This window comes from Meles meles, chromosome 3 (genome assembly GCF_922984935.1).
Source record: "Meles meles chromosome 3, mMelMel3.1 paternal haplotype, whole genome shotgun sequence".
NCBI classification, from domain to species: domain Eukaryota; kingdom Metazoa; phylum Chordata; class Mammalia; order Carnivora; family Mustelidae; genus Meles; species Meles meles.
In genome coordinates this window covers 85,712,698-85,738,616 of record NC_060068.1, presented here as the reverse complement: position 1 = coordinate 85,738,616, position 25,919 = coordinate 85,712,698, and the positions used below count along the sequence as shown (strand labels likewise).

The following is a 25,919-nucleotide window of genomic DNA, read 5'->3' as shown; positions in this document are numbered from 1 at the left end:
AGTGGCGTGGATTGTATGCATACGTGCAGATGACAGAGGTGCCTGCAGTTAATTACAGGGGAGCCCCCTCTTTTCAGAGGTGAAGCTTTAAACTTGTACAGGAAGAACATGAATGGGAGAAGTGGGAAGAGCATGCAGGGAATTTAAGATGAAGATCAAAACTGGAGGATGGTACATCAGCTGGGAAAAGGGCATAAAAGGCAAGTACAGAGTGTTAAAGAATTTTTTAAAAAGTTGAATTAATAGGAAGCAGAAAGATTAACTTAACCACAACCTGTAACAAAAGGAAAGCAAAGATACTAACCAACTCTGTTAGCATCTTAAAGACTTCCTGAGGGTTATTCTGGTCATGGGTCTTCTTAGAATTGTTTTCCGAAGGGAGCATTTGCAGCAGTTTCTGCCCTAAGGTCTTCTTATTTCCTTGTGATGGTAATCCTAAAATTGAACATGCAAATCCAACTGAGACAATAAGAAGACACTCAGGAATATAGTTCTAGGAATGGAGGTAAGTATGAACCATGGATAATTCATTTGTAAATCAGTCAGGAGGTGGTTCTCTTCCGGAGGCCTCTAGTGAGTCAGGCATCACAGTGTACTGGGAGGGGAACACAGACTTTAGAGCCAGGATAGCAAATGGAGGTTGAGAGGGCCACAGTCTAAGGACCCAGAGCAATGCCCTGCTTGCCACTCCCATCTCATTGTACTGATGCTCCTCTGGACAGCATGCAATCCACATTAACAGCCGCCTTCCAGTGGAGGCAGAAATCCAGTTTTGTATGAAAAATCTCCCAGTGTTAAATGTCAGCCACTTAACCCTGTTATTTGAGAACACTGCACACCCAACAAAACATGGCCTCTGAACCATGCAAATTGTTTTAGAGCAGAAAGACCTGAACTTGAACCCTCATTTAACCACTTTCTAAATGACCTTGGACAAGGTCTCTGAGCTTTGTTTCCTCACTTCTAAAATAATAGTACCTATGCTGCAGAATTTGCTGTGCCATTAAATAACAGAGCAGAGGGGGATGCTGGGAGAAGGGAGTGGGCAGTTAGTGTTTAATGGGTAAAGTTTCTGTTTGGAAGGATGAAAAGATAAAGTTGTAGAGATAGATGGTTCTGATGGTTATAAAACAATGTGAATGTAGTTAATACCATTTAAGAATGGTTAAAATGGTAAAATTTTATGTATGTATTTTATCACAATTTAAAAATAACAGCACAGTTATGAAAACTAGCCCAGGTACAGACATAATGTTTTAAAGTCTATATCCTGAAATCTGTACACTGATGATGTTCTTCATAGAAATGATGCAGTTTTATAGCAGATGGTACAAAAATTATGGATTTACACAAAGAAAACATCAAGAATGCCTTTGGAATGCTCTGCAAATGGTCTGATGGAAAACACAGAACAAATAAGAGACACTTCCCTTTACACCCAATCCTGATAAACCACAGTGACTGGAGCTCACTCATGACCTCTTCCTCCAGCAACTGGGGCAAAAGGAGAAAAGCCAGACAAGTTGATGTGCTCATCAGCTGTAATGAGTGGATGAATCTCTATTCGCAGTCTAAAAAAAAGAAATATGCTTATAACCTCTCTCTCAGAACTTGTGTAAGCTGCATATCAATGACAAAAGTTGATGCCTTCTTAACGTGTTGACCACATACAGGAAAATGACCTGTGACAGTCATCCTGTACCTTTTCAGATTATTGAAAAACATGAATAAAATCAGTCTTATCACTAAAAAACTAACAGAGCTACTGACACTTGTATGGACTTATAAAGGCCTTTCTGGGATGAACCAGCTATTTAAATTCTGCTTCCAGTCTCTTCAGGGTCTTAATGGAAAACATCAGGAGCTATACCTATCAAATCATTTTTTTATAGAAAAGTTCTTGAGGTTCCTATTAGCTAAGAAAGGCAGAAGTTCTGGAATATGAAAGAATACATATACTCAAGTGCTGAAAGTATATGAATCTACCTCTTGGAAAAAAACCTACCTACCACTAACTACCCTTATGGCCAACTTCCATGCACACTTGTGGGGGTCTTCTATGCCAGGTGACAGAATGTGGCAGGCTTTTGTAAGATTAACTATGCTTTCCCTTCTTTTTCTTTCTCCCCTAACTTTCCTCCTTACCTTCCATCAAAACAAGCAGTTAAAATCAGATTTCCAAAGGGATTTACCTTCACTTTGCATCACAAAACACCAAGGCTGCCCTCAAAGACAATATTTTTTTTTTTTAAAGATTTTATTTATTTATTTGACAGATCACAAGTAGACAGAGAGGCAGGCAGAGAGAGAGGAGGAAGCAGGCTCCCTGCGGAGCAGAGAGCCCGATGTGGGGCTCGATCCCAGGACCCTGAGATCATGACCTGAGCCGAAGGCAGCGGCTTAATCCACTGAGCCACCCAGGTGCCCCCAAAGACAATATTTTTGAAAATTTAGCAGTCCAGTTGCTATCAAGAGACTAATTTAGAAGAGGTGCCTGAAGATCACCTACACATTTGTTATCCTTGACAGATACTCTTAAGACTTTCCATCGAGGGGCGCCTGGGTGGCTCAGTGGGTTAAGCCTCTGCCTTCAGCTCAGGTCATGATCTCAGGGTCCTGGGATCGAGCCCCACATCGGCTCTCTGCTCTCTGCTCAGCAGGGAGTCTGCTTCCTCCTCTCTCTCCCTGCCTGCCTCTCTGACTAGTTGCAATCTCTGTCTGTCAAATGAATAAATAAAATCTTAAAAAAAAAAAAAAAAAGCACAGATGCCTGGGTTCCAGCCTCCTCCATCCACAGGTTATTTAAAAAAAAAAAAAGTTGCGAAATATGTTTACCTGTGTTGCCCTGACTTCTCCCTGATGAAAAGTCTAAATACGTAACTCTTATGATCTGCTTCTGTCTACTTTCATACTTGTTTACTACTTCTATTTTTATTACTCCTTGTAAGCTTAGCACTTTACCATTTCAGCAAAGAGACAGGTAAAATTTAGTTAATGAAGGTAAAATATCACATTAAGTGTTGCTATTAGGAATATATACTATTAAAAAAATATTTAAAACACAATAGGTTTTTATTAAAAGTTTGATTTTTAATATAAGATTCTTATTACCCAAATTCATCTGAAAATGAGAAACTGGAATTAGGATTATGGATTTTGACATATTAAAAATATTTAGAAATATAGTCATCTCATGATTTTAATATTAAAACATTTAAACTTATAAACTTCACTGTAATCTCCCTTGACTAATAAAAGATTTCACATTGGAATTTAATTGGAATTTTAAATTAAAGCACTAGTTAGGAGTTACACTGAATAATTCTGATAAATAAGAACATACTGACATACTTAGAGAAACTAAGATTTCTAAAAAAGTAATAGCTAACTTGATTATATTGGGTGATATACTTCAACTATAATTTTATTCTTTGATGCTATTTTCATATACTTTGTTTTCTCTAGTACAATAGTACTAAAAAACGGCCATGAACTTTGCTAGGTTTATGAACCAAAACCTAAGCCTTAACTTCTGTTTCATTTTTATGAGTATTAATATTTCCAACTTAAGACTTTTCCTCTACCCCTCAATATCTCTTTAGAATCACACATTTCAACAAAGTTTAATTAGATACATTTATAATGTTGGGTTTTAGTATTTTCATTATTACTTCCTATGCAGTTTCCCTTTAATCAACTGGCACTTTTACAAAGTTTTCCCACAAAACATGATCTTGTTTAAATGAGACAGATGATTAGTAAAAAAAAAAAAAAGAGAGATTGTTATTTTAAGATTTCAGTGATCCTCTTACCTCCTCTGCATTTGTAACATCCAGTCTCCCCATTCTTCTGCAGTTACTAAATACTGTAATAAATCACAACTATCTTATATTTCAAGTATATTATCCATTGCATTAACTGTGCTTAATCAACATTGATTATAACCAGAAACAACTAAAATTATACCTCATTATGGCCATTATAATTCATATTTACCATCCTCTTTAAGGTGCTTCCAATTTATCCATTTTGTTCCTTTTTTATACATTTTATCCATTTGTGTCAATCTCAGTGCCTGGTCATTTTTCCTCATTAATTGTTGCTCAAATGCAATTCTGAATGCATCTGCCATTATGTAAGCTTCTTCTTTACTCTTCTGCAAAAGCCCCAGCTAGTTTTGAAAAAAAAGTTTGAGAGGTGTTAGAGGCAAAACGTACAATTCTTGCCTGAATGCTGAATCAGATTAGCAAATGTAGTCTTCCTGCCTAGCATGGGTCTAGTGTCTGATCTAGTCCATCGGCTTAAACTAATTAGTACTTGCTAATTCCCCTCTATAGTAGCTGCCTTCTCTGAATTAAATTACCAGAAGTTTTCCTCACGGTGCCTGACCATTCTTGTTAATCCATTTCTTGGACCTCACCATATTACCCTAGACAGCCGTGTGTGTGTCCTGCCCAAAGAGTAAGCAAGGAGGATGCCAAAGGCTGTATATCAGTACTACCTTGGGTCATTCCAAACAATCTCACTGAAAATAATTGTGAGTATCATCTTTTTTACATTCCCGCCATAGCTGACCCTGACTCTGATCTGTGTAATCGTATACTTTTGTTAATGAATTACTTATGTTTAATTGTTATTTTTCCTGTATCTGAAGACTTAAAATTCCATACTTCAATAAAGGTAAAATATGTTTAAAATTATGGTCCATGTTCTGTATTTGTTATTAAAACTAACAATAATGGCAAATGTCGTTTGATTTAAATGCCAGGCACCTGCATGGCACTATGCTAAATATTAAATGTCTGCTTCCTCTATATCGTTTCAAGAGCCCAGTAACTAGTTATTACTCTCTGTTTAACATATGTTAAACCCACACACCTAGAAAATTCTAGAGCTAAGACTCAAACTTAGGTATGGCTGGTACAAAGGTGCCTTCCACTGTATCTTGCTGCTTTTCTAATGAGCTTCATGTTATCTCCCCATTTATCAGAGTTATGGATCCTAGTGATTTTAAGCAAGTGTGAGTATAGTAATTTTTAGGGCCATTTATAGAGAAAAGAAATATAAATTTAGTACAGACTTAGTCAAACAACTTCATGTTGACACCATATCAGGCCAAGTACTATTTGTATTTTAGAACCGTGTAAATAGAATCTAGTTTATAAGTTAATTCTATCACATAAAACTAAGAATAAGTTCCATAGCCAATGACTACTAAAATGAAGCTAATTATTGCAGATATTTTCCTTTATTCTATTATGGGAGAAAACCAACTCTTTAGTGTTTTGATAATACAATACCTCCTGTTTGCGCTTAAGAAGCATTTTGCGAGCAGATGCTGCCATTTTGGCACAGGCGCAGGGACTCGCTCCAGGGCCATGGCAAAGGCAGGCTCCGAGGACAGCAAGCTTTAAATCCAAAAGCATTACTCCCATTACTAAGTGTCATACTGCCTAGCTACACACACAAACATAAGGGCGCACACACACATGCACATTTCTATTCAAGCATCTGATTCAAAGAACCTGGAAAGAAAAAAATAGAAGAAAGCTGAGACAAGGATTTCAGGATCCAAGTGAAAATTACAAATGAGGAAACAATGTTATTACTTGGAAAAAAAACAAAGGAATTCTGCCTTGCTTCTTTTCCTTCTCTAAAACCTTTAAGTGGGTATCAGTTTTTCTATAGTTCTGTATCCCTGGCAGCAACCTGAACTAATGAAGAAAATGTGTTATTTCTTGTGACTGAGCTTGGTCCTGCTGCCCAGCATCTACTACCAGTTCCCACCAGGGAGAGATGCTTGCTCAGAAATGATGAAATGACTTAAAATATGCCAGGAGAATAATCATCCTTCCACTTCTAAAAAATACCTGTCATCATGTAATGTGAGACACAGCTAACACTGCTTCTGCTAAAACTATAAAAATAAGAACTAAAAGAGGCAGGAGGTGGCCAGCACATCTTCTAGTGTCCAAGAATATAATGCATGGACATGCCTGGTGCCAGTGAGGCTACAGAACTCCCTGGGGAACCCCATGGGCCTCTCTTCCCTTACTCTCAAATTGCTAAGGATAGTGCTATTCTAGAACGTGGAACAGATGGTGATGGCGAAAAGCAAAGTAGAAAATTTCCCTCTTGTTCAGCTTGCAAACCAGTTTACCCACCTCAAGACCTGAAACCTCTGTAAAACCACTTTTATCGTGGCACACGTTTTCCGGAGCCACCATCTGCTGTTTGACATCAAGCATGGCGAGGGCCTCCAAATACTGTTGATTTAAAACTAGGAAGGGCAAGGAAGAGTGTTAGTTATGAAATTTAACTCCAGCCTCACCTAATTGAGTTATACCAACATCATACACTCACTCTTTTTTTCTTTTTCCCCATACACTCACTTCTTACAAGCAATGCATATACACAGACATTGCCTACTACATCTGGTCCCATCCAGGAAAAAATTACCAAGTGAGATAATACATAGGTAACACTAGATTAAATATTACTATTTTTAATGGTGAAGTATTTTAATTTTGCCACCAGAGCCTCGTCTTCATTTGCTCCAAGAAAATTTGCAGGATTTTCAAAGAGAACATAGAAATGCTAACTTATCTGCACTTGCTGGACAGTAAAACAATCAGATGATGTACCACCTACACAAACTCTATCGGACTTCTGTTAGTTTTCACAGGAGGCTCTCAACCAAATTCTTAGAACTAAAAGCATCCTGCTCTCTACTGAGGAGGAAATAGTAACTTTCTCTCTCTCTCTCTTTTTTTTTTTTTTTTTTAAATTTGACAGAGAAATCACAACTAGGCAGAGAGGCAGGCAGAGAGAGAAGAGGAAGTAGGCTCCCTGCAAGGCAGAGAGCCCAATGCAGGGCTCAATCCCAGGACCCTGAGATCATGACCTGAGCATTAAAGCAAAGAAGCTTTAACCCACTGAGCCACCCAGGCGCCCCATAACTTTCCCTCTCTTATTGCAGAGTAGATGGTAGAGGGGGAGAGGATGTGGCTATGGGCAACTTCTGTCCTGAACTAACCTAACAAGGAGACATCTACCACAGTTCACTTACTGAACAACAGAAAGTGCCCCTCACAGGCCCATGACCTGATTTAGAACTTTGTCCCTTTCAAGCCACTAATTTAAAAGCTTCTACAAAGAAGGAAGAACCCAAAAAAAAGGAAGGAAGAACCACCATTTCTTAAAATTTTATAAAAAGTTGATGCCATCTTAATGGTGTTTTAAGACACCTTACTATTATTAGCTTTTGTCATAAAGTGGCTCATCACATATAATGGGTGTATATGTATAAGCATACATGTAAAAAGTTTCAAGTTTTTAATATGTTGTATTGAAAAATTAAGAATATTTTAGCAATAAAGTCACAGAAGATATTTTTGAGAGAAAATGTTGAATTATAAAGTTACATACGTTTCCTACTAATGTTCCAATAAAACATATACTTACTAAGTTTCCTCAACATCAGGTGCTCTACAATTTTGTTTTACACTGAGTATAAAAACTATAGGATAAAGGGGGAATGGGGAAAAATACTTAGTGGATATAGGGTTTTATTTTGGAGTGATGAAAATCTTTTGGAACTAGATTGTTGCAAACATTGTGGGTGTTAATGAAGTATGTACTTTTGAATGGTTAGGTAAATTTTGTTAATTGAATTTCACCTAAAAATTTTTTTAAATTGCACACACCCTAAAAGATGCGTATCTATCATCCTTAAAGTATAATACTTCAAAATAATAGCACCATGTCTACCAGTATGTATGTTCTTAACATACATACTATTATAGAGAACACTCTATTTAAAAATAATCTTCTGGGGCACCTGGGTGGCTCAGTGGATTAAAGCCTCTGCCTTTGGCTCAGGTCATGATTCCAGGGTTCTGGAATCGAGCCCCACATCGGGCTCTCTGCTCCCCAGGGAACCTGCTTCCCTCTCTCTCTCTCTCTGCCTGCCTCTCTGCCTACTTGTGATCTCTCTCTCTCTCTCTAATAAATAAACAAAATCTTTATCTCAAATAAATAAAATCTTTTTAAAAAAGAAAAATGATCTTCTAACATATTTGTAAAGAATCATCAAACTATCACTCTTTACTTACGTGCATTTTCTGACTTGAGCATTTTAATTTCTTCTGTTTTTACATTCAAAGTTTCTTGGAGGACTGCATTTTCACAGTTTAGCCTAGGAAAAAAGTACCCTCCATATAACTAAAATATTAACATTTTATGGCTGAATAAAATTTTTATCTTGTAATTAGAACACAAAAACCCAAATAAAAATTTTCTTACTTCAAAACAGTCTAGAACATATATAAGTCACAAAACAAAAACAATTTAAAAGAGTATGGTAAGATTTTGAACATACTCAATTCTTCTGTATATTTAGCTGAGAAAGCATCACAGGTATCTCAAATTAAAAAATAAAATAATACAAAGTTGTGGGGGGCCTGGCTGGCTCAGTGGGTTAAGTGTCTGCCTGACACTTGATTGCAACTCAGGTCATGCCCAGGTTGTGAGATCAAACCCCAGGTCAGGCTCCATGCTGGGCATGAGCCTCCTTAAGATTCTTTCTCCCCCTCTCCCTTTAATTAGTTAATTAATTAAAGTAAAAAATAGAGAAGCAGGGGCGCCTGGGTGGCTTGGTCAGGTAAGCATGTGACTTCAAGTCATCTCAGGGTCGTGGGAGTGAGCCCCAAGTGGGGCTCTGCACTTAGTGGTGAGTTGGCTTTTCCCTCTATCCCTTACACACTCTCTCTCTCTCAAATAAATAAAATCTTAAAAAAAAAAAAAATTGGGGCACCTGAGTGGCTCAGTCGGTTTAGCGTGTGCCTTTGGCTCAGGTCTTGATCTCTCAATCCTGGGATTAAGCCCTGCATTAGGCTCCCTGCTCACTGGGGAGCCTGCCTCTCCCTCTCCTCTTGCCCCTGCTTATCATGCTCTCATCATCTCTCTCACTCCCCCTCAAATAAATATATAAGATTAAAAAAAAAAAAGAATCAGAAATATCTCTAGGGCATCCTTCTGAATATTCATTCTCCTTACTAAACTTTTAATCATCTTAAACGCCATGTATAAGTTTAGGCCACCTTCAGAAACTTGCATAAAGAGGTACATAGTTTATAACTGCAAAATACTGGGAACAAAGTGCCTGTCTAGGAGAATGGTTGAGTACACTATGGCCCATCCACACAATGGGGTAGTTTCCAAGATATATTGTTAAACAGAAAAAAACAGTTCAAAAGACTACAGTCAACTATTCTTTGATGTAAGAAAGGAGAAATAAGAGAACAGACATATATGCCCATTTCTGCAAAAGGAAACACAGAAAGGATAAATCAGAAAATAGTGAGACTGGTTATCTACAGATGGTGAAGAAAGGAAGGATGCCAGGAGGCTGGGGAATGGGGTAGGCATGAGGGGAGAATGACATTTCTGACTATACGTCAGAATAGTTCTGACTTTGGGAAGCATGTCAGTGTTTTACAAAGTCAAAAATAAACAAGCTGAATAAGTAAATCCACAAGGATAGTGGGAAAAAACCCAAGAATAAAAATAGAAACAAATGAACTAAAATGAACAGTATAACCATACTAAAGAGAAAAAAGTAAACAAGTTTTAATTTTTTTCAAAGATTTATGTACTTGAGAAAGAACATAAGCAAGCACAGCGGTGGGATGGAGCAGGAGAGGAGGAGAGAAACTCAAGCTGACTCCCTACTGAGCATGGAGCCCAATGCAGGGTTCAATCTCACCACCCTGAGATCATGACCTGAGCTAAAACCAAGAGTTGGATGCTGAATTGACTGCACCACCCAGGCGCCCCAAGAAACTAAACACGTTTTGAACGCAGTGTGTTGACTGTGGGGTATGTGCCCTCACTCTCCACGGTAAAGTCACTATTTTTTCCCCTTGTGATTAATAAACTCTTGTGGGGAGATGCTCTGAGATTTTCACCCACTAGTTTTTACACCCACAGATTATTCTGCCTGATGCAGTCATTATTACTATGATGGTTGCCAAATGGTAATTTGCTAATTCTGTTATTCCTTCTACATTTATTTGCTGGCATTTTACTATAATAAAGAGCTTTTTTCTTAAAAAAAAAAAAAAAAAGAGCTTTTTTCTCCCCTATTTGTTTATGCCAAAATGGATTCGTGAATTCTTGCCTTACTCAACTGGTTAATAGCCATTACTATCATAATTTCTTTTGTTGCTTAAAATTTTCCAAATTTGGGAGCGCCTGATGGTACAGTGGGTAAACATCTATTTCTAATAGCAATGAACACACCTAGCACTAAGATCTTCATTTCTAAACACGATTCCCCATTTAAAGGAACCAGGGATCCCTGAAGAAATGCTTAATATTTTAAGCATAATGGCTTAAAGTATCTTGTACCAGAAAGCAAGAAAATGCTCAAAACAATAATAGGGAGGTGTCAGAAAGCCACAGAAGCCAGCTTGAAGGGGCTCCCATTGACCAAAGCTGGAATTTGTTTAAGACTGATTGATTGATTTAGAGACCAAGCAAAAGCACATGCACACCCAGGGGCAGAAGGAGAGGGAGAGAGAGAATCTCAAATAGACTCCCCATGGAGTGCAGAGCCTGATACAGGGCTCAGTCTCATAATCCTGAGATTATGACCTGAGCCAAATGGTCATGACTGTATCACAGTCAACCAACTGTGCCACCCAGGTATCCCCCGTATCTCCCCTTTTTTCTTGAGGGACAGTCTTTTTTTTTTTTTTTTAAGGTTCTATTTATTTATTTGACAGAGAGAATGTACAATCAGGGGGAGCAGCAGAGGGAAAGGTAGAAGTAGACTCTGCATTGAGTAGGGAGCCCAACACAGGGCTTGACCCCAGGACACTGGGATCATGACCTGAACCAAAGGCAGAAGCTTAAGTTACTGAGCCACCCAGGCACCCCAAAGGAGAGAGAGTCTTTTTTTTTTTTTTTTAAGATTTTATTTATTTATTTGACAGAGAGAGATCACAAGTAGGCAGAGAGGCAGGCAGAGAGAGAGGAGGAAGCAGGCTCCCTGCTGAGCAGACAGCCCGATATGGGGCCTGATCTCAGGACCCCGAGATCATGACCTGAGCTGAAGGCAGAGGCTCAACCCACTGAGCCACCCAGGCGCCCTTGGGAGAGAGAGTCTTAAGCAGACTCTGCACTGAGCACGGAGCTGGACACAGGGCTAAATCTCATGACCCTGAGATCATGACCTGAGCCAAAACTAAGAGTCAGATGTTTACTAGCATGATTAGCAAATCAAATTAAAAAAGAGTATTATGTTGATATCTTAATTTTGATAATTTTGTTATGGTTATAAAAGTCCCTTTTTATAAACAGAGTGAAATATTTAGTCATGAGGCCTTTTATGCAACTTACTCTTAAAGGCTCAGATTTAAATGGCTCTATATATATTTAACTACAAAGAAAGAGACAGAGTAGAAGAGCATGTGACTCCTGATCTCGGGGTCACGAGTTCAAGCCCCATGTTGGGAGTAGAGATTACTCAAATTAATAAATATTAAAAATAACAAATATATAAATTATATACACTTTGAAGATTTCCAAAGAAAAACTACAGAATAAGAATATACAAACCTGTCATATTTTTGGGTCCATGATTCCTCTATATTTTTAAATCTATTCTGATCAAATTGTATTTCCCACTGCAAAGCATTTATTTCCTATAGAAAGAAAATAGCACTTTTCATGTAAAATTACTACAAGTAAATCACTTCAGGACATTGTTGAATAGCTGAAATAAATCATTCATTACTTAAAAGGAATAGGTTAAAGAGAAACTAATTATTCAAAAAGAGTCTGTGACTTTTGTAAACACTTATAACATGCCTTTTTAGCACTCAAGAAAAACTTTGCCAAACCTTCCTATAAGAAATAGCTTCAAATTTTGTGGCTCAGAACCTGCATTCCTCATTGCCCCCACTCCCAACCCATACAGACCCACAAGCAAAACACATGCTTTGGAGTCTGAGCCCAGGACACTGCCATCAAGGGAGACTACAACAGACATAGGAACAAGACCTTCCAAGATGATTCCTGATTATTGTTTTAGTGACCATGAGATGGTCAGAAAGAGGCAGGCTCTGCCAGGCAAGCAGAGAAAGAAAAAAAAAGAAGAAAAATCGGAAGTGTCAACTTGGCACTACCTTAAAATAAGGAAATAAATCTTAATTCTTTGCCTGTGTAACAATATGTTTTGGACTGTAAGCCCCAAAAGGGAAGGGACTGTATAAAACAGAAGCACAACTAAAAGAGGGTAAGCACAAATGACACAGCCATCGATAACAGTGATTTTTAAAGGAAATTCTATTTGAAAGCTCAGTGGACTAAACAAGTCTCTACGAAAAGTGGCAAATACCTTCTCCAAGGATCTCTTTTGTTCCATAGTTTTTTGAAGCATTATTTGGGTGTGACTTGTGGCTTTGCCAAATATTGCCTAAGAAGAATAAGAATCATATCAGTACAAATTAAGTTTCTCACTACTCCTACATAGAGAGTAAGGTTCGCATTTTTTAGGCAATAGAACCCCACAGAATTTCCATAGAGACCACCTTTTATGGAGAATTTGATAGTTCACATGTCAAAAGATCTTTGTTTGACTCTCCTGAAGCATCTGGGAATAAATGAACTTTCCACACAAAGACTGGTACATGAACAAATAAAGCAGTGTTATTCATTCATTCATTCGACAGAGAGAGACACAGTGAGAGAGGCAGCACAAGCAGGGGAGGTGGGAGAGGGAGAAGCAGACTTCCTGCAGAGTAGGGAGCCCGATGTGGGGCTCAATCCCAAACCCCTAGATCATGACCTGAGCTGAAGGCAGACGCTTAATGACTGAGCCACCCAGGTGCCCCAAGCAGTATTATTCTTAAGAGCCCAAAAGAGGAAACTGTGTGTGCCCATCAAATGATGAATGGATAAACAAATATGGCTTATCCATACAATAGAATATTAGGCAATAAAAAGAAAGAAAATACTGACACATGCCACACCATGCATGAGCCTCAAAAACATGTTAATTCAAAGAATCCAGACACATATTCTAGCATTCCATTTATATGAAATAGAAAAGACAAATCCAAAAGACAGTAAGGAGATGAGTTGTCTAGGATAGGGGATGGGAATGGGGAGTAACTGCTAATGGGTTAGAACTTCCTTTTGGGGAATAATGAAAATATTCTAAAATTAGATCGTCGTAATGGTTATACAACTCTAAGGTCAGCAAAAATAAACTGTATACTGAAAACAAGTGAAATCCACAACACATAAATTTTACCTCAATAAAACCATTTTAACAATCTCCACCTCAAAAAAACAACAACAAAAACCCCTGTATTAAGCACTGATGCTTTTATTTTAAAAGATAAAACCAGGGGCGCCTAGGTGGTTCAGCGGGTTAAAGCCTCTGCCTTCGACTCAGGTCATGATCCCAGGGTCCTGGCAGGGAGCCTGCTTCCCTCTCTCTCTCTGCCTGCCTCTCTGCCTACTTGTGATCTCTGTCTGTCAAATAAATAAATAAAATCTTTTAAATAAATAAATAAAAAATAAAAGATAAAACCATACTACCTATGGTTGGAATGTGTAAGTGACCAAAATTAAAAAATAACTTTTTCACTGCTGGGTATATATCCTAAAGATACAAAAGTGGTGCTCCAAAGGGGCACGTGCACCCGAATGTTTACAGCAGCAATGTCTACAATAGCCAAACTATGGAAAGAACCTAGATGTCCATCAACAGATGAATGGATAAAGAAGAGGTGGTCTATATATACAATGGAATACTATGCAGCCATCAAAAGAAATGAAATCTTGCCATTTGCGATGACATGGATGGAACTAGAGGGTATCGTGCTTAGTGAAATAAGTCAATCGGAGAAAGACAACTATCATAGGATCTCCCTGATATGAGGACGTGGAGATGCAACATAGGGGTTTGGGGGGTGGGAAAAGAGGAAATGACAGAAGATGGGATTGGGAGGGAGACAAACCATCAAAGACTCAATCTCAAGAGGCAGACTGGGGGTTGCTGGGGGGAGTGGGGACGGGATAGGGTAGTAGGGATATGGACATTGGGGAGGGTGTGTGCTATGATGAGTGCTGTGAGACATAAAGACCTGGCAAGTCACAGACCTGTACCCCTGGGGATAAAAACATTATATGTTTATTTAAAAATTAATAATAATAATTAATAAATAATAACTTCTTACCATGCTTTGAAGAATTTTCAGTGCTTCCTCTTTACCTTCACGTTGCCTTTGAGATGCCTCAAGTTCCGTTTTTAAAAGTTCTACCTCCTAAGGGGAGAAGTAAAATTAGTCTAGTATCTGTAAGATATGCAACTCCCAAACTGATTCCTTTGGATAGTTTACAATAAGCTCAACACTCTGATACACAGCACTTTGAATCTAAGCATTCTGACCTTACAAAAGAGGCTAGAAATTCCTCCAGGTTTCCTGTGCGGCCCAGGCAGGCTTTAGACTGAAACTCTCACCATCAGGTACCTGTTGTAACTAAAAGCACAGACCTTTTGCTTTTATCCTTCTAGACCACAAAGCAAATAATCTGAAAATAATCTTTAGATCACCTAAAATAAGCATGTGATCATCCACAAGCTATAGTACCTATCATCAGCTGAATTGTGTCCCTCCCAAGTAAAGATATGTCCAAATCCTAACTCCTGGTACTAAGAATGTTATCTTATATGGAGAGAGGGTCTTAGCCAATATAATCAGATTACGATGAGGTCATACTGGATCAGAGTAGGCCTCAATCCAATGACTGCTGTCCTAACACAGGGGAAGCTTGGGCACAGACACAAAGGGGAGACGGCCATGTGACAACAGAGGCAAAGACTGAGTGACAGAGCTATAAACCAAGGAAGGAGGAGACTGTCAGGGGTAACCTCCAGAAGCTAGGAAGAGATTCTCTTCCTAAAGAGAATCTTTAATCTTAGATTAAATTTCAAGATTTAATCTTTAAATCCTTTAAAGGAGGATTCTCTTCTAGACCTTCCAGAGGGAACATGGCCAGCTGACATCCTGATTTCAATTTCTAGCCTCCAGAACTGAGAGAGAATACATCTCTGTAGTTTTATAAGTCATCTGTTTGTGGTGCTTTGCTACAGCAGCCCTGGAAAACAAATCCCTTATGTAGCTTGGTAGCTTTCCCCAGGAGAGTAAGAAATATACATTACACGGGCTGCCTGTTCCCCAAAAGATAGGGACCCCACAGAGATACTCCTACCCCCAGCAGCGCCTGGGAAACCTGCTGGTCTGACTTCCAAGAGGTTAAATGAAGTCAGTTTCTGTCAGGCGACACACAAGTAGGGAAGACGGATGGAGGTAAGTTTGTAACTGTTCTCCAGGAGCAGAGTAGAGAAGTTGTGAAAGACTGGGGTGGAGGTGGGAGGGTGAGGCAAGCTGGAGGGCATGTTTATGTAAATAGCTTTCTCATGAGAAGAGGAAGATAAGAAAGGAGGCCAGTTGAAAGTTAGGAGCCTCACACCCTGGCTCACTGAGAATACCTGGAAAGCCAGCGTGGTTTTCCAGACACTCGTAGTATTACTTAAAATATCAGTGGGTTTTTTGTTCACATGAGAATTTTTTTTTTAAGATTTTATTTATTTATTTGACAGAGAGAGAGATCACAATTAGGCAGAGAGGCAGGCAGAGAGAGAGGAGGAAGCAGACTCCCCGCGGAGCAGAGAGCCCGATGCGGGGCTTGATCCCAGGATCCTGAGATCATGACCTGAGCCGAAGGCAGCGGCTTAATCCACTGAGCCACCCAGGCGCCCCCCCACATGAGAATTTTTATATTAGCCAGAATACTTACCTCTAAAGTAGCCTGAAGACGTTGCTTTAATTCTACATTTGACAATTCCAAATTAGAATCTACTAGGAAAAAAACAAAACATACTTTTTAGATTTTTTTTTAAAAGATTTTATTTATTTATTTGACAGAGAGAGAGATCACAAGTAGGCAGAGAGGTAGGCAGAGAGAGTGAGAAGGAAGCAGGCTCCCTGCCAAGCAGAGAGCCCGATGCGGGACTCGATCCCAGGATCCCGAGATCATGACCTGAGCCGAAGGCAGCGGCTTAAACCACTGAGCCACCCAGGCGCCCCTACTTTTTAGATCTTTTTAAAGATTTTATTTATTTAGGGAGGCACAAGCAGAGGGAAAGGCAGAAGGAGAGGGAGAAGCAGGCTCCCCACTGAGCAGAGAGCACACATGGGGCTCAATCCCAGGACCCTGGGATCATGATCTGAGCAGAAGGCAGAGGCTTTAACACGCTGAGCCACCCAGGCGCCCCAACAAATACTTTTTTAAACTTGTTAATACAGGACATCTGTTTACAAAATATCAAATACAATTTTTTGTCAAGATGAGAGAATTGTAATAAACCAAATAATGATAAAAATAGGTAGCTTAATTTAAGGAGCGCTGGGATCCAGCCCTACATCAGGGTCCCTGCTCAGCGAGGAGTCTGCCTCTCCCCTCTCCTTCTCCCTGCCTGCCACTCCCCCTGCTTGTGCTCTCTCTCACGATCTCTCTCCATGTCAAATAAATAAAATCTTAAAAAAAAAAAGGTAGCTTTAAACACTGCACAAATGAAAAGATACATATTTCGAATAAAAATACTCTATAAAAAGAGACTCTCTAATAAAACTGTTGTTAATGAATTGGTTAATTACTACATGCCAAACAGTATTTAAAAACATGAATGTTGGGGGGTGCCTGGGTGGCTCAGTGGGTTAAATAAAGCCCCTGCCCTCGGCTCAGGTCATGATCTCAGGGTCCTGGGAACGAGCCCCACATCAGGCTCCCTGCCCCCTTTCTCTCTGCCTGCCTCTCTGACTACTTGTGATCTCTGTCTGTCAAATAAACAAATAAAATCTTAAAAAAAAAAACACCATGAATGTTGATGAATGAAATAAATTTTGGTGTTTGGCTTAAGTCTGATCAATGCAGTGATATGAATATCTAAGAAATAACCTGTTTAATTTCTTTCTAAGGAGAAAGACCAGAAGTCTCCCATAACTTCAGTTATTCTCTCCTTAACATGATCAATTGAGACATTAAACTGAGCTTCCCAGGAGCTTCATTTTCATTGTGGTCTCACTGGCAATAGAAAAATATGAAAGTGGCAAATTACAAGCAAAAAGATTAAGAAGAAGTAAAAGGAAGAAAAGATTTTTTAAAAAGAGTATTTTGAGGGACATTAAAAACTTCTCAAAACAATTTCTTCTTTGCTGTTCTGAACTTTCAATGTGACAGTATCGGAGGCAAAAACTAAATCTTGTTCTTACTCTGATGGCAGAAGGCCCTAAGCAGAAACAAGTGACATTGGGTTGGCAGTGACAAGTCCTGTTGTAGTAATACTTGTGGTAGGCAGAAAAATGGCCCTAAAGATGACCACATCTTAATCCCCAGAATCTGTGAATACAGGGCAAAAGGGATTTTGTTGGTATGATTAAATTAAGGGCTAAGACGCTGCCTTCGGCTCAGGTCATGATCTCGGGGTCCTGGGATCGAGTCCCACATCGGGCTCTCTGCTCAGCGGAGAGCCTGCTTCCCTTCCTCTCTCTCTGCCTGCCTCTCTTGTGATTTCTCTCTGTCAAATAAATAAATCTTTGAAGAAAAAAAAAAAATTAAGGGCTAAGAGATTATCCTGCATTAGCCAAATGACCCTGTTGTACTCACCAGGTCCTTATAAATGAAAGAGGGAGGCAGGAAAGTCAGTGTCAGGGTGAAACAGCATGAGAAAGACTTTACCAGCCATTGCTGGCTTTGAAGATGGAGAAGGTGGCCACGGGGCAAGGAATGCAGGTGGACTCTAGAAGCTGGAAAAGGCACAGGAATGGATTCTCCCTGAGAGTCTCCAGAAGGCAGCCCTGCCGACATCTTGATTTTAGCCCAGTAAAACCTATTTTGGATTTCTGACCTGCAGAACTGTAAGATAATAAACTATTGTTTTCTTAAGGCATTAGATCTGTGATAATTTGGAAATTACCTATTAGTGATAAGAAACCAATACAATATCCTTATGTAGGATCAGGCTAACTTGAGATAAAAGTCCATAACCCAACAAGACAGGAGCTCATACTTTTATATCTTGTTTATATCCCAGTCATTTCCTTATGTTCTTACAAAGGCATCTTAGCATCATGTGCGATTTTTCAACATCTTGCTTGCAAAATAGAACCCAACATTTATGCGTGATAAGGAATTGAAAGAAAAATATATAATTAATCCCATTCTAATTTCAAGAGGGATTACGAAAGATGGGGGCTAAGATCCTCAGCTGCAGTCTGTTTTCTGTAAATCTAGAAACCATGTTTCTTAAATTATTCTCATGTTGTTCTACTTTATGTTCATTCTGTTTGGGTGGGGGAAGTTTTACTACATGGATTACAGAGGGTTCAGTCAGACAAAAGCTGTGCCACCAGGCAGGCATGGAGTCACCCTTGGGTTCCCAACCATTCTGGAGTTGTAACATTGTATCATGACAAGATCCTGAATTTTAGTTTTTCCTTAATATATGGCATAATTTATTTTTTGTTCTGATAAATTTTTTTTTAAAGATTTTGTTTATTTATTTGACAGAAAGAGATCACAAGTAGGCAGAGAGGCAGGCAGAGGGGGAAGCAGGCTCCTGGCTAAGCAGAGAGCCCAACTCGGCACCCCTTGTTCTGATAAATTAAGATTAATCTTTTGAGGGGCACCTGGCTGGCTCAGTCGGTGGAGTGGGGCAGCTGCTGATCCCCAGGTTGCACTACCCAATGTTGAGTGTAGAGGTTGTTTTTAAAAAATATTATCAGGCTCTCTGCTCAGCAGGGAGCCTGCTTCCTCCTCTCTCTCTGCCTGCCCCTCTTGCCTACTTGTGATCTCTGTCAAATAAATAAATAAAATCTTTCAAAAAAATTAATTTTTAAGGGGAGGATTTTATGACTTTCCTAAAATGACCGGAAACATATATATTTTGCCTGCAACATGCCTTCCCCAGATAAGTACCAGGCTTGGACATCATTTCATTCTGGTGCTCAAGAGCCACCACCTTAGATGGGTGGTAAGGCCTGACCCTTGCCTGAAAGAGCATATGCCAACCCTTCCAAATACTCACTGTCCCTGCGCTTTCTACTGCCTCGAGTTACATAGCTGTTGACTGGTAGACTAATTTTTTCTCTCCTCTACTAGAATGTGAACTGCATGACATGGAGACTGTTTTGTTCACTAATGTTCCCAGAGTCTAGAACAGACCCTGGCATCTAAGAGGTACCCCATAAATACTTGAATTTAAAAAAAAAAGGATGGAAAAAAAAAAGGATGAAGCATTCACTAAATCACACACACACAAAGGCAAGGTAGGTAATCACTGTTATCACTGACTTATCTGTATTAAAGCAGAACAACTACTTCATTTGTACAATCCTTGAAAATAGAAACGTGGGTTACTTTTGTACTATCATCAATCCCAAGAGGCGAATAAAGATGAATTTCCAGAATCCACTACAGTGACCTACTGTCTGGTATTGGAAGAGTGAAAGCACTGATAAAATTCCCAGCAGAGGAGAAAGGAGAGGGCACTGGGCACTCTTACCGCTGCTACTTTGTCGTCTGTAGTGTGAAGTTCTGTAGTCCTCTGGGTATGTATCTTGCAAGCTCTCGTGCCTGGAGTGCTGGAAAATGGCACCACTTCTTTCCTCCCCCTTTCGTGGAAATGGGGGCGGGCTAAAGTTCTTGCCATCAGATCTTTTTCTCGATGTCGATAGGTGTGAAACTTGGACTTCATAAATACTGCCAGGCCTTCTTCCGAGACCATATCCTAAGTCACCTTCTGCCATATCATCATCTTCCGTTTCCCAGGTCCAAACCTCCGCCTCACTCGGGGGCCTCACCACCCTGCTCATCAGCCTGATGCCGTATTCAACATCAGGAAAGCAGGTTATCTGTGATTAAGAGAAAGAGTAGTTTAAAAACCATCAGTATAATAAAGTTGGGTTTCAGCGGGGAGAAAAGTTTCTTTCTCCATTATACAGGCGTGACTATCTCAGCAAGGCATCAGCACACAAACAGCCCTTGCAATCCTATTCATTTAACATTTAAGGACCTCTTAGGTAGGAAAAGATCCAACCTCTTATTTCAAAGATTGCAGGGAATGGTAAGGAAGCAGGAAAATCTTTTTACTAAATCTAATAATCTCCTGAGCAGGATAAAGCAGATCAGCCGTTGCCAAGAAAAGAGACGAAAGGGTATGGTTTTCACAAAGTCTAAGAGCTACACAGAATTCAGGGAGTCTCTGAAAACTGGGACCTGCAGTGACTATAGAGACCACCTGCCTCTGTGGTCTTCATGGGCCTTCATGGGGCTTCATGCCCTTCAGGGGCTTGGCGTTCTTAGAGTCTCTCCTCTAGCTCTACTTGGTTCATCTTCTGTTTCTATGAAGACACGGTTCACCTGGGATGCTCTTCCCCAGGCAGTCGCTCCACTGGTTCTTCACCTCCTCCACGTCTTTTCTTCTGTGGCACCTCCATGACCCACATGGGGTCTAAAAGTGCAAACTCCTCCCCTCCCACTTCCCTGCTTTACTTCTGCCCGGAAGCAGTTAGGACCTTCTACATTACCCCTCCCTATTTTACTCGTTTTCCCAATCTCACCACTGAAAGGGGGAAGGCAGTATAAAGGTGGGTCTAGGAAAGTAGGAGTTGCTTCTGCCCTGCCTATGATGCTCTCAAAAGGTAGGGCAACCTGAAACTTCTCCTCTGCTGAAGCCCAAACCTGCTCCAGATGGCTCTAAGTGGAAAGTAAGCTCTTTGAGAAAATTCCGTCTGTTTGGCTCATCCCTGTGTTCCCAACGCCTAAGACAGTATCTGGTACATAATCGGTACTCAAGAAATACTTCTTAAATAAGTGAATGAAGGAACGAATAAATGCACTGAAATACTCTCCTCTCCGGCAGAAAAAGTCACCTCAGCAAGGCTCTGCATACTGTGGAGCTAAGTGCCTGCCCTTCTTTCCAGAGGAAAGATTCCAGATAAAAATGCTGGGTGGCTCAGTCTTTAAGTGTCTGCCTTCGACTCAGGTCAAGATCCCAGAGTCCTGGGATCAAGCCCCTCATTGGGCTCAGTGGGAATCCTGCTTCTCCCTCTCCCATTCCCCCTGCTGGTGTCCCCTATCTCTTTGTGTCTCTCTCCATCAAATAAATAAATAAAATCTTTAAAAAAAAAAAAAGCCTTAAAGTGTCCACCACTAAGCCCTCCCTGAGGGAAGACCACTGACCACTGGAGGCACCTAGCCCAGGGGCTGGAGAGCACCTTAACTGCTCAGCCTTGTTCCTCTTGCATGGAGTACAGCTGAGAAGGACTTTCACCACCAGGCATTTCAAAACCGCTATTGTGGTATACTTGTTTAGAAACATCTCCTTTTCTCAAGACTCATTAAAAAAATAAATAAATACATCTGACATCCTTTCTAAATATCCCGCTGTTTAAATAATTGCTTACCAGGACTTAAAAAAAAATAATTAAATCTAAGTCTTGCATTTTTTTAGTGAGATGTTTCTCTTATTCTTCCACTATTAAAACCACACATAGGGTGCTGGGTGGCCTAGTTGTTTTTTTAAGCAAAAATAAATAAATAAAAGGGACCTTTAACTGGATTGAGGAACAAGATGAGAATTGTGCCCTCCTACCTAAGCAAATTATTAAACTAGATGCTTTAAATCAGCACCAGTTCTTTTACAGTGATGTAATAATAGCACTTGCGGTTTATTTTCTGTGCTAGGCACTACTTAAGTGTTTTACTTAGATCTTCTATTTAATCCTCACTTTGCAAGACAATACTGCTATTGTTTAAGTCTAGACAACTGAACTTAATTAGGCACAGAGTGGTTAAGTAACATAGTTAACAAGAGGTAGAACCAGATTCTGAATTCTGATCCCTAATGCCAGAGACACTGTGGCACTCTTAGCCACTGCTTTCTGTCATTTGAAGAACCTGAATGAAATTAACATCAGAATAAACCACGTTCCTATCATTTATAACATCAAACAGAACTGAAAATAAGTCATCTTTTACCCAAATTTTTACAAAATCATCTTGGCTCCTTTACAAGTTTATTTCCAAAATAAGTAAGTTTGTCTGTTTTTGTCAAGATAGACAATCCCTAAGAAGCCGAGTTTTTACCTCTATCGCAAATTCCTGTTTGTAATGCAATCTCACATCTCTGTTAAGGAGGGTGTGGTCAGGACTAGGCAGCCAGCAGTGGAGAAAATGGAATTGGTTAACACAAAGGACAAAAGTAGCAAGAGGAAAGAGTAAGCAATCGTGGGATTAGCTAAGAATATTTTTTATGTGCCACATAAATTCAGGTATCATGGTTCTGTCTTTCTGCTGTTCACAGTGAACATAAATGAACTTTCCCACAATCCAGCACTCCACCGTTTTAAAAAATCTAACTTTGCGAACTGCTGGCTGTGTACTCAAACTTTTTATATACTAATATTCATATGTAATTCAGTTAAACTAAATGACTTTTAGAACAGATGCCTTCTGGGGCGCCTGGGTGGCTCAGTTGGTTAAGCGACTGTTTTTGGCTCAGGTCATGATCCTGGAGTCCCAGGATCGAGTTGCACATTGGGCTCTCTGCTTGGCAGGGAGTCTGCTTCTCCCTCTGCCCTCTTCCCTCTCATGCTCTCTTTCTCTCTCATTCTCTCTCTCTAATAAATCTTTAAAAAAAAAAAAAAAGAGGGGGGGTGCCTGGGTGGCTCAGTGGGTTAAAAGCCTCTGCCAGGGTCTTGGGATCGAGCCCCGCATCCGGCTCTCTGCTCGGCGGGGAGCCTGCTTCCTCCTCTCTCTCTCTGCCTGCCTCTCTGCCTACTTGTGATCTCTGTCTGTCAAATAAATAAAATCTTGAAAAAAAATAATTTTTAAAAAAAGAACAGATGCCTAAGAAAGGGAAAATGTTTGAAGATACTAATGTTCCAGTCGGGCAGTTTTAAAAGAATTCAGTGTTGAAAACTAAGGAGGCAGCAGGGTATGTGGTAGAGAAGGCCCTGACTCAGGAGGTCCGAGTTCAGATTTTCCACCACTTGCTGCTCTGTGGTCTTGGGCAAGTCCTTTAACTTTTTGGAGCATGCTTTCCAGTCTCCAAAATGGGTTTAAGCTTAACTACTTCATAGGGTTATTTGGGGTACCATTGATGTATTTGAAATCAATGTTCATTGACTTGGAATTTGAGTATCAGTTCCTTTGTTAAATGATAGGATTGGATAAGCTGATTTTTTTGGTTTTTTAAGGCTCCAGAATTCTGGTTCTATATCAGCATTTCCCAAAGTGTGCCCTACGGAACACTAGTTCTACGGACATTAGGTGTTGCTAGGAATAAAAGGGTTCTTCTAGTTTTATTTTTCTGAGCTAGTACAAGCTATACATGACTTCCCCAAAATTACACAGATAGTGGCAGAACCAGAACTAGAAGCCAGATCTCTGGCTCCTGGCCCAGTGTTCTGGTCACTTGGGAAAAGCCATACGATGAACAGAAGGCAATGAGCAATCTCCCTCCATCTGCACTCAAACAACTCTCTGGAAAGTGATCACTGACTTCCTAATTGCTAAATTCAAGATCTAGGTTTGCCCCTCAGCCTCTTCCACCTGTGCAGAAACTGTGACACAAATCATCTGCCATGCCCTCCTGTGCAGGCTCTCCGTTGATCTTAGCTCCTCAGGGAATGACTGCCTGCTCAGGCTCCTTTTCCTCTTTCTGTCCCTGCTGGGTACATTTGGCTTCCACCAGTAAACACAATTACATACACATTTCCAGCTGGATGTCCTGCCCCAATTCAAAGACAGACGTTCAAAAAAGAAATCAGTGCCCTCCCATCCCACACTAGATCTCATCAAGTCCTCTATTTCTGCATATGTATCATTCAAGCTCCATAACACCCAGATCCAAAATTTTGATAGTTCTCTTTTCCTTGATCCCTTCAGTTACCAAGTCCTCCAGGCCCATAAAATCTCCCCAAACCATATTCTTCTTTGTATAGTATCTTTGCAGCCCTAGCTGAATTTATTACCTCTCCTGGGCTAAACCAACCCTAGTTCTACTCCAAGCCATCCTATACACTGCTGCTCCAAGCACAGATCTAGTGATGACCTTCTCTTACCTTAAGATGTTCCATGGCTCCCATGGCATATATAATTAAAGTAGTGTCACCCTGTTACATATAATGAGACTTTAGTTTTTACTTCCCATTTCAGCTGTCACTGGTCCCTGGATAGGCTCTGTGCTTCCATTAAGAAGGACTGCACCTACTGGGGCACCTGGGTGGCTCAGTGGGTTAAGCCTCTGCCTTTGGCTCAGGTCATGATCTCAGGGTCCTGCGATCAAGCTCTGCATTGGGCTCTCTGCTCAGCGGGGAGCCTACTTCCCCCTCTCTCTCTCTCTGCCTGCCTCTCTGCCTATTTGTGATCTCTGTCAAAATCCTTAAAAAAAAAAGGACTGCACCTGTACCCAGGCCTCCTCTATGTCACCTTCAAGCCTCTGCTGGCACTCTTCACCACAGGAAGGCTCTCTCCCCTAAGTCCCCCTCTGTTCATGACAGCCACTCCCGCCAGGATGTGATTTCTCCTAGCTCTCTATTGTACCTTTGTATTTTTTATTTTTTTAAGATTTATTTAGAGCGAATGAGTGGGAGGAGGGGCAGGGGGAGAGAATCTTCCAGCAGACTCCCACTGAGCGTGAAGCCCAATACAGGGCTGGATCTCATGATCCATGAGATCATGACCTTAACAGAAACCAACAGTCAGATGCTTAGCAGACTGAACCACCCAGGCATGCCATTTTAAAAAAAGTTTTTTGTTTTTTTTTAAGTTTTTAAGTAATCTCTACACCCCACCTGGAGCTCAAACTCACCACCCCCAGATGCAGAGTCATAAGCTCTTCTGACTGAGGCAGCCAGGCATCTCGGCCTTTTTAATTGTCCTTCCTGACATTTTTATCGCACATGCTCCTTCTGCAAAGAGTATCCAAAGACGTGATAGACGGAACTGAAAGAAAAAAGACTCCTGCCTAGAAAACTTGGACTAGAACCATCCACACCCACTAGCCTGACAACTCCTGCCCTAGCAAACAGGTTGGTCAAACAGACATCTAATTCCTGTCAGCAATCAGGCAAAGAGGAACTATCCTGGGCCCTCCCTGTTGAACAATGGCTTGCTACATCCCGCTCTGGCATTTTGTTTTTCAACTTTTTGTGAAAATAATTTGAGATTTACATTACATTACATTACGTTACAGTGCAGAGCTTTCCTGTACACCCTTTGCTGTGACTCCTCTGTTAATTTTAGGGTACAATGATCAAAACTGTAAGTTGATATTGATTCATGCCATTAACTAAACCCCAAACTTTATGATAATTTTCCCACTTCTACTGATGTCCTTTTTTTGCTGCAGGACGCTACACTGCATTTAATGCGCCGTAGTTTTAAGACTAATGGGAAAAACAAAAGGAGGAGGGGGAAGCGGCGGAAACAGAATTTTTCAAATCTATTCCTTATTTTTTCAACGTGAGAAAACGCCATTAAACTAGCATTTAGGGGGAAAGCTGCCGGTGTGCCAGCTTGTCCACAACCTGCCGAGTCTCCACGAACCCGCGCAGCCCGGGCCCGGGGTCCTCCCCCCATCCTTCCCCACCAGTCGGGCCTGGCCTCGCACCCCCGCAACGTGCGTCGCAGGGACGGGATCCCGGACTCCGACTCCGCGCGCAGGACCCCCACCGCCCTCACACCCCAACCACCGCACTCACCTGGCGCCGAGCGTTTGCGCTGTGCGCGCCGCCGCCCTCCAGCAACGTGAGCGCGCGCCGCCCGGACCGGAA

The 25,919-nt window shown here is 40.6% G+C and overlaps 2 protein-coding genes across 3 annotated transcripts in view; one reads left to right on the top strand and one right to left on the bottom strand.

The window, feature by feature from the left end:
* The window catches only part of CDK7 (cyclin dependent kinase 7), a 45,573-nt gene extending 35,508 nt beyond the window's left edge, over window positions 1-10,065 (top strand). Inside the window, exon 12 of the mRNA XM_045999234.1 lies at window positions 9,647-10,065. Within this exon, the coding sequence (XP_045855190.1) occupies window positions 9,647-9,660 (14 nt within the window). The 3' untranslated portion in view covers window positions 9,661-10,065. The remainder of the gene's footprint in view (window positions 1-9,646) is intronic.
* CCDC125 (coiled-coil domain containing 125) overlaps window positions 1-25,919 on the bottom strand; it is a 27,453-nt gene extending 1,534 nt beyond the window's left edge. The window contains exons 1-11 of one of the 2 annotated variants that reach the window (XM_045999231.1): window positions 25,848-25,919; window positions 19,643-19,991; window positions 15,877-15,938; window positions 14,253-14,339; window positions 12,404-12,481; window positions 11,623-11,708; window positions 8,115-8,197; window positions 6,165-6,280; window positions 5,301-5,408; window positions 3,997-4,171; window positions 305-435 (exon numbers count right to left, since the gene is read on the bottom strand). In XM_045999231.1, coding sequence (XP_045855187.1) covers window positions 305-435; window positions 3,997-4,171; window positions 5,301-5,408; window positions 6,165-6,280; window positions 8,115-8,197; window positions 11,623-11,708; window positions 12,404-12,481; window positions 14,253-14,339; window positions 15,877-15,938; window positions 19,643-19,952 — 1,236 coding nt within the window. In that variant the 5' untranslated portion in view covers window positions 19,953-19,991; window positions 25,848-25,919. The remainder of the gene's footprint in view (window positions 1-304; window positions 436-3,996; window positions 4,172-5,300; window positions 5,409-6,164; window positions 6,281-8,114; window positions 8,198-11,622; window positions 11,709-12,403; window positions 12,482-14,252; window positions 14,340-15,876; window positions 15,939-19,642; window positions 19,992-25,847) is intronic. The other variant, XM_045999232.1, reaches the window with a different exon arrangement.